This window comes from Onychostoma macrolepis, chromosome 15 (assembly GCF_012432095.1).
Source record: "Onychostoma macrolepis isolate SWU-2019 chromosome 15, ASM1243209v1, whole genome shotgun sequence".
Taxonomy (NCBI): Eukaryota; Metazoa; Chordata; class Actinopteri; order Cypriniformes; family Cyprinidae; genus Onychostoma; species Onychostoma macrolepis.
Genome location: NC_081169.1, coordinates 22,951,289 through 22,968,432, shown reverse-complemented (window position 1 = coordinate 22,968,432; position 17,144 = coordinate 22,951,289). Strand labels below are relative to the sequence as shown.

General features: G+C 35.8%; 1 protein-coding gene across 1 annotated transcript in view; it reads left to right on the top strand.

Moving 5' to 3' along the window:
• Positions 1-14,029, top strand: part of agmo (alkylglycerol monooxygenase) — a 34,259-nt gene extending 20,230 nt beyond the window's left edge. The window contains exons 7-13 of the mRNA XM_058745636.1: positions 2,559-2,624; positions 2,918-2,997; positions 3,902-4,036; positions 6,959-7,075; positions 8,774-8,856; positions 9,289-9,394; positions 13,727-14,029. Coding sequence (XP_058601619.1) covers positions 2,559-2,624; positions 2,918-2,997; positions 3,902-4,036; positions 6,959-7,075; positions 8,774-8,856; positions 9,289-9,394; positions 13,727-13,807 — 668 coding nt within the window. The 3' untranslated portion in view covers positions 13,808-14,029. The remainder of the gene's footprint in view (positions 1-2,558; positions 2,625-2,917; positions 2,998-3,901; positions 4,037-6,958; positions 7,076-8,773; positions 8,857-9,288; positions 9,395-13,726) is intronic.
• Positions 14,030-17,144: the final 3,115 nt, after the last annotated feature.

Here is a 17,144-nt window from a genome sequence, read left to right as displayed (position 1 = left end):
TAATTGTGAATGCATGTAGGATAAGGGCAAATTCCTGTATAAAATAAGCTATGCAGCTAATCAGGTATCTGTATGCTATGCTAGTACATAAGCTAACTAATACAGACATTAATTATCATTGTAATGTAGTTTAAACAGCATTTATCATAACATAATTTTGTAGGAATTGTAATCAGGCACTGAAGAGAGTACCTATTAAAAGTCATTTGAGCCAATGGGATCGCTTGGGGGATTTCAAGGGGGAACTCGATTTGCAACAGCGTGCAGTGTGAACGCTTTAATCCGTTAACATGGGTGCGGAAAAAAATACGCACTGCAAACGTAGTATGTGTGAAACAGGCGTTAGTGACGCTCACGTGGTGCTTGCATACTCTATCACAGATGAAGAGAATACAGTGCAGTATTTGTCAAATACACAGACATTTCAGAAACGTTTTCATGAGCAACAGAAACACTTTTTATATACTGCTTAATATAGCTGGAAAAGTAATGTCGTGGAAAAGTTCATTTATTTCAGTAATTCAACTCAAATTGTGAAACTCGTGTATTAAATAAATTCAGTGCACACAGACTGAAGTAGTTTAAGTCTTTGGTTCTTTTAATTGTGATGATTTTGGTTCACATTTAACAAAAACCCACCAATTCACTATCTCAACAAATTAGAATATTTCATAAGACCAATAAAAAAAAATTTAGTGAATTGTTGGCCTTCTGGAAAGTATGTTCATCTACTGTATATGTGCTCAATACTTGGTAGGGGCTCCTTTTGCTTTAATTACTGCCTCAATTCGGCGTGGCATGGAGGTGATCAGTTTGTGGCACTGCTGAGGTGGTATGGAAGCCCAGGTTTCTTTGACAGTGGCCTTCAGCTCACCTGCATTTTTTGGTCTCTTGTTTCTCATTTTCCTCTTGACAATACCTATTCTCTATGGGGTTCAGGTCTGGTGAGTTTGCTGGCCAGTCAAGCACACAAACACCATGGTCATTTAACCAACTTTTGGTGCTTTTGGCAGTGTAGGCAGGTGCCAAATCCTGCTGGAAAATGAAATCAGCATCTTTAAAAAGCTGGTCAGCAGAAGGAAGCATGAAGTGCTCCAAAATTTCTTGGTAAACAGGTGCAGTGACTTTGGTTTTCAAAAAACACAATGGACCAACACCAGCGGATGATATTGCACCCCAAATCATCACAGACTGTGGAAACTTAACACTGGACTTCAAGCAACTTGGGCTATGAGCTTCTCCACCCTTCCTCCAGACTCTAGGATCTTGGTTTCCAAATGAAATACAAAACTTGCTCTCATCTGAAAAGAGGACTTTGGACCACTGGGCAACAGTCCAGTTCTTCTTCTCCTTAGCCCAGGTAAGACGCCTCTGACGTTGTCTGTGGTTCAGGAGTGGCTTAACAAGAGGAATACGACAACTGTAGCCAAATTCCTTGACACGTCTGTGTGTGGTGGCTCTTGATGCCTTGACCCCAGCCTCAGTCCATTCCTTGTGAAGTTCACCCAAATTCTTGAATCGATTTTGCTTGACAATCCTCATAAGGCTGCGGTTCTCTCGGTTGGTTGTGCATCTTTTTCTTCCACACTTTTTCCTTCCACTCAACTTTCTGTTAACATGCTTGGATACAGCACTCTGTGAACAGCCAGCTTCTTTGGCAATGAATGTTTGTGGCTTACCCTCCTTGTGAAGGGTGTCAATGATTATCTTCTGGACAACTGTCAGATCAGCAGTCTTCCCCATGATTGTGTAGCCTAGTGAACCAAACTGAGAGACCATTTTGAAGGCTCAGGAAACATTTGCAGGTGTTTTGAGTTGATTAGCTGATTGGCATGTCACCATATTCTAATTTGGTGAGAGTGAATTGGTGGATTTTTGTTAAATGTGAGCCAAAATCATCACAATTAAAAGAACCAAAGACTTAAACCACTTCAGTTCAGTCTATGTGCATTGAATTTATTTAATTCACGAGTTTCACAATTTGAGTTGAATTACTGAAATAAATGAACTTTTCCACAACATTTTAATTTATTGAGATGCACCTGTATGTATATATATATATATATATATATATATATATATATATATATATATATATATATATATATATATATACACATATATTTGCTTCTTTTCCATTTTGCATTTACTTGTACTTTTACTTTCAATACTTAAGTATGTTTAATATTTAAAAAATACTTTTCGTACTTAAGTACAATAAGTATCACATACTTTAAGACTTTTACTCAAGTAATATTCTAAACGGTGACTTCAACTTCTACCAAAGTCATTTTCTGGTAAGATATCTGTACTTTTACTTAAGTATGGCTTTCAGGTACTTTATACACCACTGATTGGTATTGCTTAGTTTATCACTGTGGGTCAAAAGCTAAGCATGTACTGTCATTGAGATCTTATCATGTGACTTAAGTAACACTGTTAATACTGGCTATACCCTTCATCTAAGGAAAAACATTTTACATCTGTTAACAGAGATGCCATAATGACCAGTGATTATGTATGAAGTTAATCAGTAACATTTGACCATGAATTCACAGGGCGAAATCCATATTGCATCGATAAGAATTATGCAGGAATTCTGATCATATGGGACAGAATGTTTGGTAAGTAAAATGTCAACCAATAGGTGTTGTCTGAAAATGAATGGAAATAAGCCCTAGCAGCACATGCATTCATTAAACACTCTCTCCCTTTTATTTAATGTCGTCTTTCTACTGTCTGGAGTAATAAAAATGGCACAAAGCACAAATTAGTGTAATTTATAACCTAAAAACACAAATGACTTATTACTTCCCAACAAATGATCTGTAATGCACTTTTTTTGTAAATTGTGACGTATGAACACACATGCAAGTCACTTTGAAAATGTTATGTTCTCTGCTTCTTCCCATCATAGGTACATTCGCTCCTGAAAGTGATGAAGTTGTCTATGGGCTCACACACCCACTCGGCACATTTGAAATCTGGACTGTCGAGGTTAGTCAGAATTTTGTATAAATTCTAATAAAGATATATTTATTTTTAATTTAATAATTTATTTTCATGTATTGACATTAATACTAATATTACAGTAATATTTTTTATTTTTAGTAAAATACTTTATTAATTTAATTTCTCAGAGTAAAATGTATCTTGTTTTCAAGTTTTGCATAATGTCTGTTTTAGGGTTAGGTTTTTACTATGGTATTTTTGTAACATACATGGGCTCAGTGATCACAGTTTGTAAGTAAAGTTTACATCATTCATAAACAAAATGTTTAGATTAATTTGCCCACACATTCTATCAAGACCTTTGACTGGTGAAAGTATCAACACTGGAGATGAATTGGGTTTCACATAATGGGCACTAGTGTATCAGATTCAGACTGGCCTAATTTTAGAGATGTAAATATCCGACCAGAGTCAATGGGAGCTGGGCTTCTCCTCACATTACCGTGCTAGTGGAAAAGCCATGCTGTAACCAAAACATTATTACTCCACTTTAAACATACGGCTCAGGAGAGGTGAAAGAGTCCTGCAAAACCAAATGGAGGTTGTGTTTGATTATTATTTCGGTGCTCTCCTGTGGCGGTCTGGAGTAAGAGTGATCTGATGTGTGTGACAAAAAGCATTTAGACGCGAGGACGAGATGATGATGAATAAAATGAATAAGAATAATGTTTATCTTACGGTGAAATATAAACTGTGATTGAAAAAAAAAAACAGTTAGATGAAAAGTCTGAAAAATGAATAAAATACAAATCAAAAGGGTAGTATTTCATCGTCATAGTTGAGTGAAGAGTTTTTAGGTAATGCAGCATTAAAGAGGTCGCTTAATATTAAGGATGCATGTGCCATGTATGGTTTATAGCCTCATTCTTCTTTTCTTTCCTCTCTAAAGTTCCTTTATTACCCGTACCTATGGCAGAGGTTCTGGGAAGCTGAAGGAATTTCAAATAAGCTGTCCGTCATTTTTAAAGGGCCAGGCTGGACTCCAGGAAAACCAAGACTGGGAGACATTGCTGATATACCCCAGGTGGGAAACCTTTTTTTTTTGTTTTTTTTTTGTTTACTCCACTATATCAAGATGTTTCTTTTCCTGATAAAACAGTAGCCTGCATGCTATTCTGAAATGAATTGAGGATGTATTTAAATTTCTAAATTTCTAGGATAGAAAATTAAAATGGATTGAAATGGGGGTGGGGGCTGGGGGGCACTGCTGCAGTTTCTAAAATCCATTCAAAAGTTTGGGTTCAGTTTATTTTTAAATAAATGAATACTTCTATTCAACAATTATGCATGAAAATGCATGAACAAAACCAACAGTGAAGAATTTAAAAAAAAAACTTAAAAACATAAAGACTTATTTACATTTTAAATAAATTGTTCTTTTGAACATTCTATTCATCAAAGAACTCTGAAAAAAAAAAAAGTATCACAGTTTCAACAAAAATATTTTTGCATAACTGTTTTCAACATTGATAGTCATAAGAAATATTTTGTGTGCACTAAATCAGCCTATTAGAATGATTTCTAAAGGATCATGAAAAAAAATTCAATTTAGCTTTGCCATCACAGGAATAAATAATATTTTAAAATATATTAAAATAGAAAACTGTTGTTTTGAATTGTAATATTAAATGTATTAATGTTTTACTGTATTTGTGATTAAATAAATGCAGCCTTGGTAAGCATAAGAGACTTATTTCAAAAACATTAAAACCTTATATAATTTTTAATAAAAAAACTTATCAGTTTATGGACCATGGTGGAAAAACCCTTTTTTTAGAAATACTTTTCTAAATGAAATGTCTTCAAAATGCCCCTAAACAATATTTTATGAGCAGGACTCTGGAAAATTGAGTTAGTATTTAAGAAAACTGGTTTGAAATTATTTTAACTGTTCAATTTCTGCTAGTGGTGCAGAAATTTTCATGTTCACCTTTAAATTGGAAACTCTTTTGTTCCTCACCTTACTTGTCGTTTACTACCTGCTGTTTCTGTAACAGGAAAAAAGGTCTCTCAAATGACTCCCCGAGTTCTCACATAAAAACAGACTCATGTTTCAGACAGGCTTTAAAAGTGTGCGCCGTTGCCAAATGAATCTTAACTGCCTTTGTGGGCTGAAGCACAATAGGCTCATTTTCACTCGTCTTTAAAAAGGCGAACTTTTTTGGGCCAGATCAAACAGCAGGCCTGCGACAAGGTTTTGAAGTCTTCTCATCAGGAGAGCGGCGGTTTGCTTTGAAAGACGTCTGACTGTGCCACATACTAACAGACGCAGTTTCACACTCTGAGGAACCCTGTCTCTCCCTCTTTTTCTGTCGCTCTCACCATGTTACAATTAAAGCCACCTCAAAGTGGGCCCTGGTGATACTAAACATGTGGAGAGAGCAGGAATTTGACAGAAATATCTTGAAAGGCCCTCGGTGATGCAGACGGGGTGTGCCTGTTGTTTCTCCTGTGTGGAGTGGAGGAGAGTAGGAGCGAGGGAGGCCGGCTCGGATGTGTTGATTTCTGAGGGAAAGCAGAACACCGCGGCGGTGCAGCCACCAGGGTTCTGGTGTGAGGAAAACCCGCACGTGTCTGCAGCTGAGACAGCCTCAGGAATTCTTAGGAAATCAACAGTGATCAAGTTCTCAGTGACTCATGTCCAAAAACACTGATGTATGAAGCAGAGTTATTTTAGGTCGGGGTCCAAACAGTGATGCAATTTTCTTATGTACTGTGATTTAACGGGGAAGTATTGGATCGGCCAAATAGCGAGTCATAAAATGTTTCATAGGAATATATATATATATATATGTACCAGTTCTGATCAACAGTCTAGACCAGGGTTCCTCAATAGGCGGCCTGCGAGAGAAAAATGTTTGGCCCGCGCTAATTACAAAAATTCAAACGCAGCATCAGAAAGTATTAATTTAAGGTACATTTAGAACAAATAAAAATGTGTGATTAACTTGCGATTAATCACGAGTTAACTCGTGACAATCATGCGATTAATTGCGATTAAAAAAAATTAATTGATTGTCAGCCCTAATACATTATATATATATATATATATATATATAAGTCAGTGGCCCTTGACTTGGTATTGTTGGCAGAATTCGGCCCATCTTTGACAAGTGAATGGTGCTAATTAACCAACTAGAAACCATGTAAAACCATCTACCACCTAAAAAGTTACTTCCTGGTGAAAAAATGGTTTGTCAAGTTGGTTTTTTGAGCATAGTAGCTGGTTTATTGCTGGTTCAAGGTGGTCTGCTTGCTCTAACCAAGTTGACCTTGGGACAACTAACTAATGGCTCTAATTAAGCAAATTGGAACAGCTAGAAACAATTTAAAACCATCTATACTCTTAAAAACATTTGTACAACACATTTTGAATAGAACTTTTGTCATGCTGTATTGACAGCTAATGATGTGTGCACACCAAAAGCTAATTTAATTATTTGCGCGAGTAGATTAGAAAAAAAGTCAATGCAAAGATGCTAATAGATGCAAATTCGCACTGGGCGATGCAAATGATGCGAATTGGGTGACGCAATTCCCGCAAACGCTCAATATTCACCTTAATCGTGTGTTCTGCGCAAGTTGAAAAACTCGAGTGAGAAATTTGCATTACGCGTTGTCACACAAGCCAATCAGCGAATAGCTTATTGACGCATCAGGTTTGACATGTCCACTTGTTTTAGAAAATGGAGGAGAGCATGCGCAATGTTTTTATTCGCGCAAGTGATATTGTAATGTGAATATTCACTTTACTTTTGTTGTGCACACACCATAACAGCTAACGCTATTATTTTGCTGTATAGCTGTAAGTGGTAGCCAAAAAAAGCATATTGCCATTTTTGTTGAATGGTGAAAAACAGACTTTTCTAAGACAGATACTAGACACTACATCTAAAATTGATTTATTTACTTTTTCACAACAAAATTTTGTTCTTTCTACAATCAGATTACAGGAGAGGAAATGCCTCACGATCCAGTATGGTCCCCTGTGATGCAAGCCTATGTGTTTGTACAGTTCCTGCTTTTGCTGGATGTGTATAACAACTTGTTAATGGATCAAAAGGTAGGTAACTTTTCTGCTTTTTTCTATCTATCACTGTTGAAATCGACATCTGATTTTCCCAGAAATGTGCCCCACTGAAATGTCAAAGCTATCATCTGAATGCCATCTTTCATTGTCATCTACAGGAGTTTTAAAAGCTTTTATTTGCTGTGTGGTTAATGCTACCTCACAATGTCTATTATCAGCCTCGGTCTTTCTCTCTCGTTATCCTAAATGTTCCTCTAATGATAAGGCATTTTACTAACTGAGTATGGACAGAATACTTTGAAGTAATCTTTGTCTATTATTTTTCAACCCCCCCTTTTAAAAACACAGAGATGTTCAGTTTCCCTTGTCCGTTATCCTTGGAAGTCCATGTTCCCCAGGCATATTTTTGGTTAGCCAGAATGCACGGCCCCACCCTGCCTCCCCGCTGAATTGAAACGGCCTGTTTTCCTGTGATTCCTACCTCTGCGGTGCTCTCTTAGTTGAGGCTCTCATAGAAGTGTCCTCTGGATCCATTTCCTTAGCTCCACCAGCCAATAAAACAGTCAGTTGGCGGTCCAGCAACCAATACAAATGCTCTGACTGCTTTCCCAGCCCCTGGAAACCTTCCTTTTGCATCAGTCACTTTGTCCAAGGAAAATAACAAACCAAGGCCTTGAGGCTTAGCAATAAATAATGTAACAATGTGTATTTATACCTCTTTGTCCGTTTGCATTCAGCTCCTTTGACGAGTGATGCTACAGAATTGCTTAGTGGAACTCCATTTTTAGTCATCTTTCAATGACATCCTCCATACAGGGCTATCAAACCTGCTGGATGTTTGACTAACTGTTCATTATGGAAGGTCTGTGTAGTTGACCTCTGCTGAAATGCAAATTTCGGAAGATGGTTTCCCCTTTTTTTCCCCCCTTTGCCCTCTTGGTCTGTTATTTTTGAAACTGGATATGGAAAAGCTTTAAAAATTAACCAATCAAAATAGATTTTTTCCCCTTTTTGTTAATTGTTGAAAAACGAGCCAGCGCTTCAGGGCTGAGGTCTGGGATCTGGATTCTATCTGGTGACACACGGGAAAAAGTCTGTAATTGTTTGCTGGTGTCATATCAAAGACGTTATGAGGTCAGTCACCTGACTTAACCACTGCTGAGTATGATGGGTTAGCAAGGTCAGGAAAACCTCATTAACATAATTCCTTGTATTAGCAGCAAATTATCAGCAGTAAATCCAGCCATAGAGGTGTGCCAAATCAGTCATAGATGATACTTCCCTAATGGCTGGCCTTGAGTTCTTGGACCGTCGAGATAGTATTACTCAACCGTCCTAACACCTAAATTTGTTAGGTCACTTTTATTCAGCTGTGTTGCTTGCAAAGTTATTTGAGTTAGAGTTATTATTATTGAGTAAGATGAAAGACAGTTTTTCAAATCATGACCTAAATTGTTGTTCCCTCACAGTACAAAATCAGTGTTTCATTGTCATACCTTATAGATACTTTACAGACCTTTGAGATAGATATATTATACATATAAATACGTATTACATATATTTCTTAAACATGTATGTGTGTGTATATTTCTATATAAATATGAATACACACAGTACACCCATATATTATGTAAACACAAAAATTTATTTTGGATGTGATTAATTGATTTAACAGAGCTAATATATATCTATGTATACTATATTACTATATTACTTATCTTTCACCTGCAGATACTTTCTGAGATGACTGTACTTCTTTTGACTGCCTACGTATTACTTTCTCTAACCTCTCTGGGCTTCCTGATCGATCAGAGGTACAGCTCCTATACCTATAACTGTTTTTATTTTATTTTATTTTAATAAATAAAATAAATGATGACAGTGAGTGAATTATTGGTCAAGCTAACTCTTCAACTTAAAATGTGTGTACACATGCTTTTTATTATTTTATTTTATTTTATTTTGTATTATTAAATAAAATCATGACAGTAAGCGCATTTTTGGGCAAGCTAATCCTTTTAATGAAAGTGTGTGTGAACATGCACTGTTTTTTATTTTATTTTATTTTATTCTTTTATGTGAACTGGGCTTAAGGTGAACCATCATTTTTCCCAGTGAACTGGTTTTTAAAATTGATTTACTGTGTATACAAAGTATATGGATATTATATTAATATACTGTATACTAAACAGCACAGTACAATAATAAAATATGTAAAATAAAATGTTGTTGTGCCTTTCTTTCAGGGCTAATGCAGCTGAAATGGAGATGCTGAGATGTGTTTTGATAATGGCTCTTCAACAGTTTGGTTACATTAAGCCTCTGGTGCCTCAGTTGGCTTTTTCAATTGAAGTAAGTTTGATTGATGATGATGACAAATACATCATTACCATAGTCTGTATTACAGATGTCCAGCTTCCATTTAAGCACAAGACGCTCTTTGGATCATTCTCAAAAGATGCTGAAGAACATGGTCATCAGGTTTTACACTAACTTGTGGAGTTCATGCTGCACAAACTGATTTTTCAATTAAGCTTTTCACTCAAATTTTGATGCTTAAATGATAGACGTATTTCCACTAGTGCTATCAGACTTGTGAATATGTGTTAACTCCTTCCTAAGTGTATGTGTGTGTGTGTGTGTGTGTTTCGGATCTGGCACTGGGTCTCTCTACACGCCTCAGTGATGTATGACTCCAGATGCATGGCCCAATTGACCATAAAATTGCTGTGTGTGTTTCTGGCACTTGCAGCGTGGGCCGTGCATCTCAGCTGACCTTTCATTAGCGCGCCACCTCTCTCTTCACGACCCTCCATCCCTCCCTCCAGCTCTCCTATTCTCACCATCCCAGCTTTACTCAAAGGCAATGTTTCTGGAATCAATTAAACACGTCTGCGGCTCGCCGTGGAAGACTGATTAGATTTACACAAGAGCTGAATTGCTCGTTTTACTTTGTGAGCGTGCATCTGTGAGCTCAGGTGCTGAAGTGCCCACAGAACAGTTTTAGTAACGTCATATTTTTGTGTTCCGTGTGAACTGTACCCATAGACTCCACCTGATTTAATGTGTTTCTGTTGTAATAGGCCAAGGAAAGAGTTACCCTTTCCCTGTAACTTTCCTTTACACTGGTCTATTTGCAGCAATGCCATTATGACCCTTCAGAAACATTATCATTTGCTAAAAATTGCCCTGTCAGTTCCACACTCATCCCAGCTTCTGTTTATTTCAGCTAGTGGATGATGTTCTTCCATTTCTGCCTGTGTTTTTTCCATTCTGTGTTTTTCCACCCATCAAAGCTAATATTTGTCCTCCTCATTTCTCAAGGGCGAAACAAAAATTGTACCGCTGCAAAGACCCACCCCACTTTTTTTTTGAAGGAAAAGGTTAAGATAATATTATCAAGATCAGCTTCACACAAAAGCTGCAGTCAGCAGAGCCGCTGGCTTATCTTTTCATAGCACCTGACACCCTCCAGCACACCACAGGAGAGGAACTCTGGAGCTTGGAGCCTGAATTAGACTGATAAGACGAGTATTAGCAAGTAGTTCAGGTAACTGGGCACATTTGATTCCACTGTTAGTTCTTAGGTATCACCAGTGAATTAGGGTTTGTGGATTGTTTGAGATATATTGGAAAAAGATATATTACAGCTTTGTTTCCAGGGAAAATAAATATTTTATTTTATTTTATTTTATTTTATTTTATTTATTTATTTTATTTTATTTTATTTTATTTTATTTTATTTTATTTTATTTTATTTTATTTTATTATTTTATTATTTATTTATTTTTAATTAATTTTTTAAAATTAATTTTTTAAAATTAATTTTTTTAATTTTTTTTAATTAATTTTTTAAAATTAATTTTTTTTTTTTACTTTGTACAATACCGTTCTAAAGTTTGGGGTCAGTTTCTTATACTTCAGAAATGCAGTTAAAACAGTAATATTGTATCTGAAATGTTTTCTATTTGTTTTCTATATTTTAAAATGTAATTTATTCCTGTGATGCAATGTTGAATTTTCAACATCCAGTCTTCAGTGTCACATGATCCTTCAGAAATTATTCTAATATGCTGATTTGCTGCTCAAAAAACATTTCTTATTATTATTAATGTTGAAAACTGCTTAGTATTTTTGTGGAAACTGTGATACATTGTTTCGCTTTCTTTGATGAATAGAAAGAAGAGTTTTAAAGAACAGCATTTATTTGAAATACAGATCTTTTATAACATTTTTAAATGTCACATCAAATCACATCTCTGACATAAAATTTGTATTTTGATTTTACAATGGCATAATCAGTAACAATTTGAAAATCGCCACTCTTGATTTAAGAAGCTTAATACTAATATATTCTGGAGCTTTCAGTGGCTTCAGGTTGCTAAGCAGGCTGCCATGGTGAACCGTACGTTCCTTACAAGCCCCAGGAGACCCATCCATCTTGGACCTTGTCTCAGGAATCCCATTGAACTGATTTACAGAAAGTCCAGTGAGAGTCACACGAGGCTGCCACGACGCCCCTTCACCCCGGCATCAAAGCGCTCAGAGCCGGGCCGAACCAGGCTTCAGTCTCTCAGCTTCTTTTCAGAGAATTGGCGCTCGTTTGACTGCCAAAAGCAGTAGGGGGTTTCAGTAATGGGTCACCACTGCCACCTCAGCTCAGAGTCATGGACGAGTGCTTGAACTGCTTAACGGGTTTTTTTTGTGTGTGTGATAAGCCAGTGTTTTCAATATAGGAGTTTATGGTGAGCGATTCAGTGGTATGCTCACTAAGTAAAAACAGTAAAATATTATTGCAATTTTAATTACTGTTTTCTGTTTGAATATATTTTCAAATTTAATTTATTCCTGTGACATTACATCCAGTCCTGTGCATCATTACTCCAGTCTTCAGTGTCATGCTATCCTTCAGAAATCATTCTAATATGCTGATTTGGTGCTCAGGAAACATTTTCTAGAATTGTCAATGTGGAAAATGGTTGTGCTGTTTAATATTATGTGGAAAACATGACATTTTGCACTCTCTAACTAAGAAGCAGCATTCATTGCCACCATGTAGGCATCCACAGGTTGAAAAGGCCCCATTGCTAGTCATACATCACTGAGGTGACAGCAGAGATTTAGTCCTGTTTGCTTTTGACCCAAAACTGCAGCTGCCCTGGAGACTCGACTCTTTGCTTATTAAACCCGAGTGTGAATGTGTGCTGCTCGGTTCTGAAACTCTGCATGTATCTTTTTTATTTATTTCTATCGCTTTTGTGTGTGTAAAAGAGAAAAAAGCTGAGGGAGACAGAAGGAGAGACACAAGTGGTCATCTGAGACAGCAAGAGCAGTAAAAAGAGGGGAAAAATACTATATCAAAATGTACACATCTCATGTGTTTTTTCACTTAAAATACGCCTACAGAGGAAAATCTGAGAGGAAAATGCCTCTCAAATTGACTGAAATATCTGCCAGTTTGTCATTTAAGTTTGCATTCTGTGATTTGTAAGGTTTCCCAAAGCTCTTGAGACAGTTTCTCTGCTAAATTAAATTGACTCTGGTGGCCGTACAGCTCTGAATGAAAGTATAGAATGAGGTAGTGGCTCAGAAGCATTTGTGCTGTCTTTAATAATATTTTTATCCCTTTTGTCATACAAATATTAATTGAAATTCTTCTTCTAAATCTCTTCCTCCCATTTAATGCAAACACAAATATAGAGGACTTCTAGTCTTTGTCCAATGCATATGATTCCCCAAAGAAAAACTCTAGTATTGTAAGGTATTTCTTCTAAGACTTGATGACACAGTGTAGATAAAACTAATGTGGGTTGCACAACTAATAATTTAATAATTTTAGGAGAATTTGATTAGAAGTATTTGAAAGAAACAGAAAACGTAAGCACAATGCTCTCCATTTACTAATAATAGTAATAAAAAATTATTTGAATGAGGGTAAACTACTGTACATTCGTTGAAAAAATTGCATTGGCATTTGATGGGTGGATTCAGGTAGCTTGAGGTCAGGAGGCACAGGCCATGCCTTTCCCTTCGTTTGTCTCTCGCTCTCTCTGTCTCTCTTCTCTCAGAGGGAAACAGCTGTGCTGCTCCTGAGGAAACTCTGGTTATTTCCCATTGGAGAGGTAGTTCTAAAAGATAGAAGATGATTTTGGACTCTGTTTAGAGCTCGGATGCAGTTTATGGTCTAGAACGCAAGGAAGGAGGGGCAGTTAAGGTTACAGCTTTTTGGAAGAATGTCACTTTTGGCCTGTTTCCACAGTGGCTTCTGTGAACCCCAATTCCAAATGCATCATGGGAGATTCTTTGGCCACATGCTTGACCTATTGGCTTTAATTATTTTCTTTTTTTCTTTTTTAATGTAGTATATTCTCCTGGTATGTGACATTTAGGTTTCTCACAATTAATCACTTAAAAATAAATTTAGTGCAGAGTGTATATTGTAACAAAATCTTAATATATATATATCAATTGTTATATTCTCATATATTTACAATTTTGCACATAATTTATAACTTTCCAAATAAATAACTTAAAAAAAATGACAAATTTAAATTTTAAATATGATAAATACAAAAAATTACACGTGAAAACTTTAATGTGCATTACTAGAGATGTGACTAAGAAAAATTAGCCTATTAATATTAAACTATTTGACTTTAAATGTCAATACCTTGTTTTCCGCAGGCCTTTGTCTTAATCTCTGCAGTCTACTGGAGTCTACAGTGTGTGAACCAGCGAATCGACAGGATGAAGAAACAAAACTAGATAAGACATCAACAGCAAACAACCTCATACTGATGCATTACACACAAACTGTTTACGATTCAGTGTCCTGCATCAGTGACATCTTCCATACATTTAACCATCCATACCTTTTTCTTTTTTTTCTTTTTTTTTTCTTTGTCTGTGTGCATGGACTGAATTGTGGTTGCTGCTGTAACTATATAATTTCCTGTGAAGGATCAATAAAGAATTTAATAATAATAACTGTGAGATTTGTCCTTTTAACTTGACCAAAAAACTGCTGCTCTCACAAACTCTTAACACTGATTTTAGTTTGGCATTGAAGTGATGCTATATTGTAAAGAGAATATGTTTCGTGGTTCTCATAATGGTACTAACCAGCTTAAAACTAACTTTTCAGCTGTAATCAATGCATGTGGTAGATTAAATACAAAAGTACCTACACTGTAAAAAAAAAATTGCGTAAAATTTACGGTAAAAAAACAGTAGCTGTGGTTGCCGGAATTCTACTGTAAAAAATACGGTAGGAATATTTTAGGTTTTACGGTTTTAACTTAAATTTACAGTTAAATACCCTAATTTCATTAACTGATATAATGTTAATATACCAACCTATTGAAGTACTGAAATCTGTTTTGTACCTTTGAAATACACTGATAACCACCAAATGCAGGTGGTGATGAGAAAGTCACATGATGAACCAAAGCCCATCACAAGCAGCTTTTAAATAATAACATATTTAGACGGTGCACAGTGCCATTCACACAAACACTAAACACCATTATGGTGAGACTCATTAAACTGAAATTTGCAATAAACATTAATTTAACAACATTAGATGTAACATACAACCCTAATAAACATAACTGATAAGAAAAACTAAGAAGAAACAGTTATTTCAAAGAAAAACAATCAAATTCAAAAGAAATTTGAAATGCAACACAGGGAATTCTGGGAACGTCAATTTACGTTTTTTCTCTGTAAATTTTACATTTTTTCACTTCCAAAAACGGTATTTCACTGTAAAATTGTCTGAAATGTCTATTACATTTTTTCACTGTATATATTAGGGAACTTACCGTTAACCATTTAACAGGTTTTTTCTGTAGCATTTTCACAGTTTTTTACCGTTAAAATTACGGTCATTTTTTACAGTGTACTGACTGTAGCTTTATCTGCATGCATACTACTATTTGAAATTGATCAAATAATACAAGTACAATAACTAATGTATTATGAAGAATTTAGCAAAATTATACACCAATTTGTCATAAAATACCTGACCTCTTACTGACAGACCAACATGCTTTTAAGTTTATGTAATTTTATCATAAGATATTTTATAGCTATATATACGTGCATGTTCTATTTTAGTAAAACTCAGTCTGAATGAACCAAAAAAGGTTGGTTGTTAGCTGTGGTGTGATTTCATGTAATTGTACAAGTTAACACCAGGTGGTGCTAGCAGGACCTCTAAAACTGTGTCCCATTTCATTCAGTAGCCTTATGTGTTTATTGATCATTTCAATGCTTGTCAGGGCTAGTTTCACTGGAGAGCAATTACACTACCACTGTCATATGAGCTGATTAGTTCAAATAAAATGAGTTCATAATAAAGAACCTTGGTATATTTAAAAAAAATGAAACCACTACATGGACCACGTCATTGTGCAGTCAGTCATGCAACAAAAAGAAAAACAATCTGCCTCCCAACAGAATAAGAACATTCATTTTAGTAAATGTTTATGAGAATAAAACTATATTTGATTTTCTATTTTCTTTGTCAAAGCTTGTTTATATGATTTAAAACAGCACCTTTCTAACGTGTTTGTCACTATTTTTCACAGTTTCATAACATCTGGATTTCACACCTGGAATAAAGCAAGGTGGCATGCCTAAGTGGTGTAAATAATTAATGACAAATTTGTTAGATGTCTTGCTAACAGATGCCTGGAGGTGTGTCTGAATTTAATATGTTACTTAAATGTTATTTCTCATTAGGTTATCAGAATCTGCAGAATATTAACACTTTTTTTTTCACGGTGAAACCTTCCAAAATGTCACTGATTTACTTCATTTTGATGGATTATGTAACACATGTTTGCCTCTAATGTAATATATAACATGTCTATATGTAATATAGGCAGTGTGCATCTAATACAGACTATTTGGACAAAAGTATTGGGACACCTGACCATTACACCAACAGGAACTTCAATGACATTGCATTCTAAATACATGGACCCCCTTTACAACTATAATAGCTTCCACTTTTCGGGGAAGGATTTCTAAAGGATTTTGGAGTGTTTCTGTGAGAATTTTTGGTCAGTCATCCAGTAGTGCATTTGTGAGGTCAGGCACTGATGTTGGACGAGAAGGCTTGGCTTGCAGTATCCGGTCCTGTTCACCCCAAAGGTGTTCAAGGGTTGAGGTCCAGGCTCTGTGTGGGCCAGTCAAGTTCTTCCACACCAAGCTCATCTGACTGTGTTTTTATGTACCTCGCTTTGTGCATTGGGGCACAGTAATGCTGGAATAGAAAACCTTCCCCAAACTGTCCCCACAAAGATGGAAGCATAGCATTGTCCAAAATGTCTTGGTATGCTGAAGCATTAAAGGGATAGTTCACCCAAAACTGAAAATTATGTCATTAATTACTCACTCTCATGTCATTCCAAACCCGTAAGATATTTGTTCATCTTCAGAACGTAAATGAAGATATTTCTGATGAAATCCGAGAGCTTTCTGACTCTGCATAGACAGCAACGCAACTGAAACATTTAAGGCCCAGAAAGATTGTAAGGACATCATTAAAATAGTCCATGTGACATCAGTGGGTCAACTGTAATGTTATGAGGCTACAAGAATACTTTTTGTGCACAAAGAAAAAAAGAATGACTTTATTTACTGATTTCTTCTCTTCTGGGTCAGTCTCCGCCACCATTAACGAGAACACCATGACAAAGGTATTAAAGGTGTATCCTAACACTTTTGTCTATATATTATTTGGCTTAAAGGTGTAAAGCTTTTTGCTAATTTGTGAGTAAATGACATTTGTGACCCTGGACCACAAAACCAGTCTTAAGTCGCTGGGGTATATTTGTAGCAACAGCCAAAAACACATTGTATGGGTCAAAATTATAAATTTTTCTTTTATGCCGAAAATCATTAGGATATTAAGTAAAGATCATGTTCCATGAAGTTATTTTGTAAATTTCTTACCGTAAATGCATTTTTGATTAGTAATATGCATTGCTAAGAACTTCATTTGGACAACTTTAAAGGCGATTTTGTCAATATTTTGGGGTTTTTTGCACCCTCAGATTCCAGATTTTCAAATAGTTGTAATAGTTGTACAAAC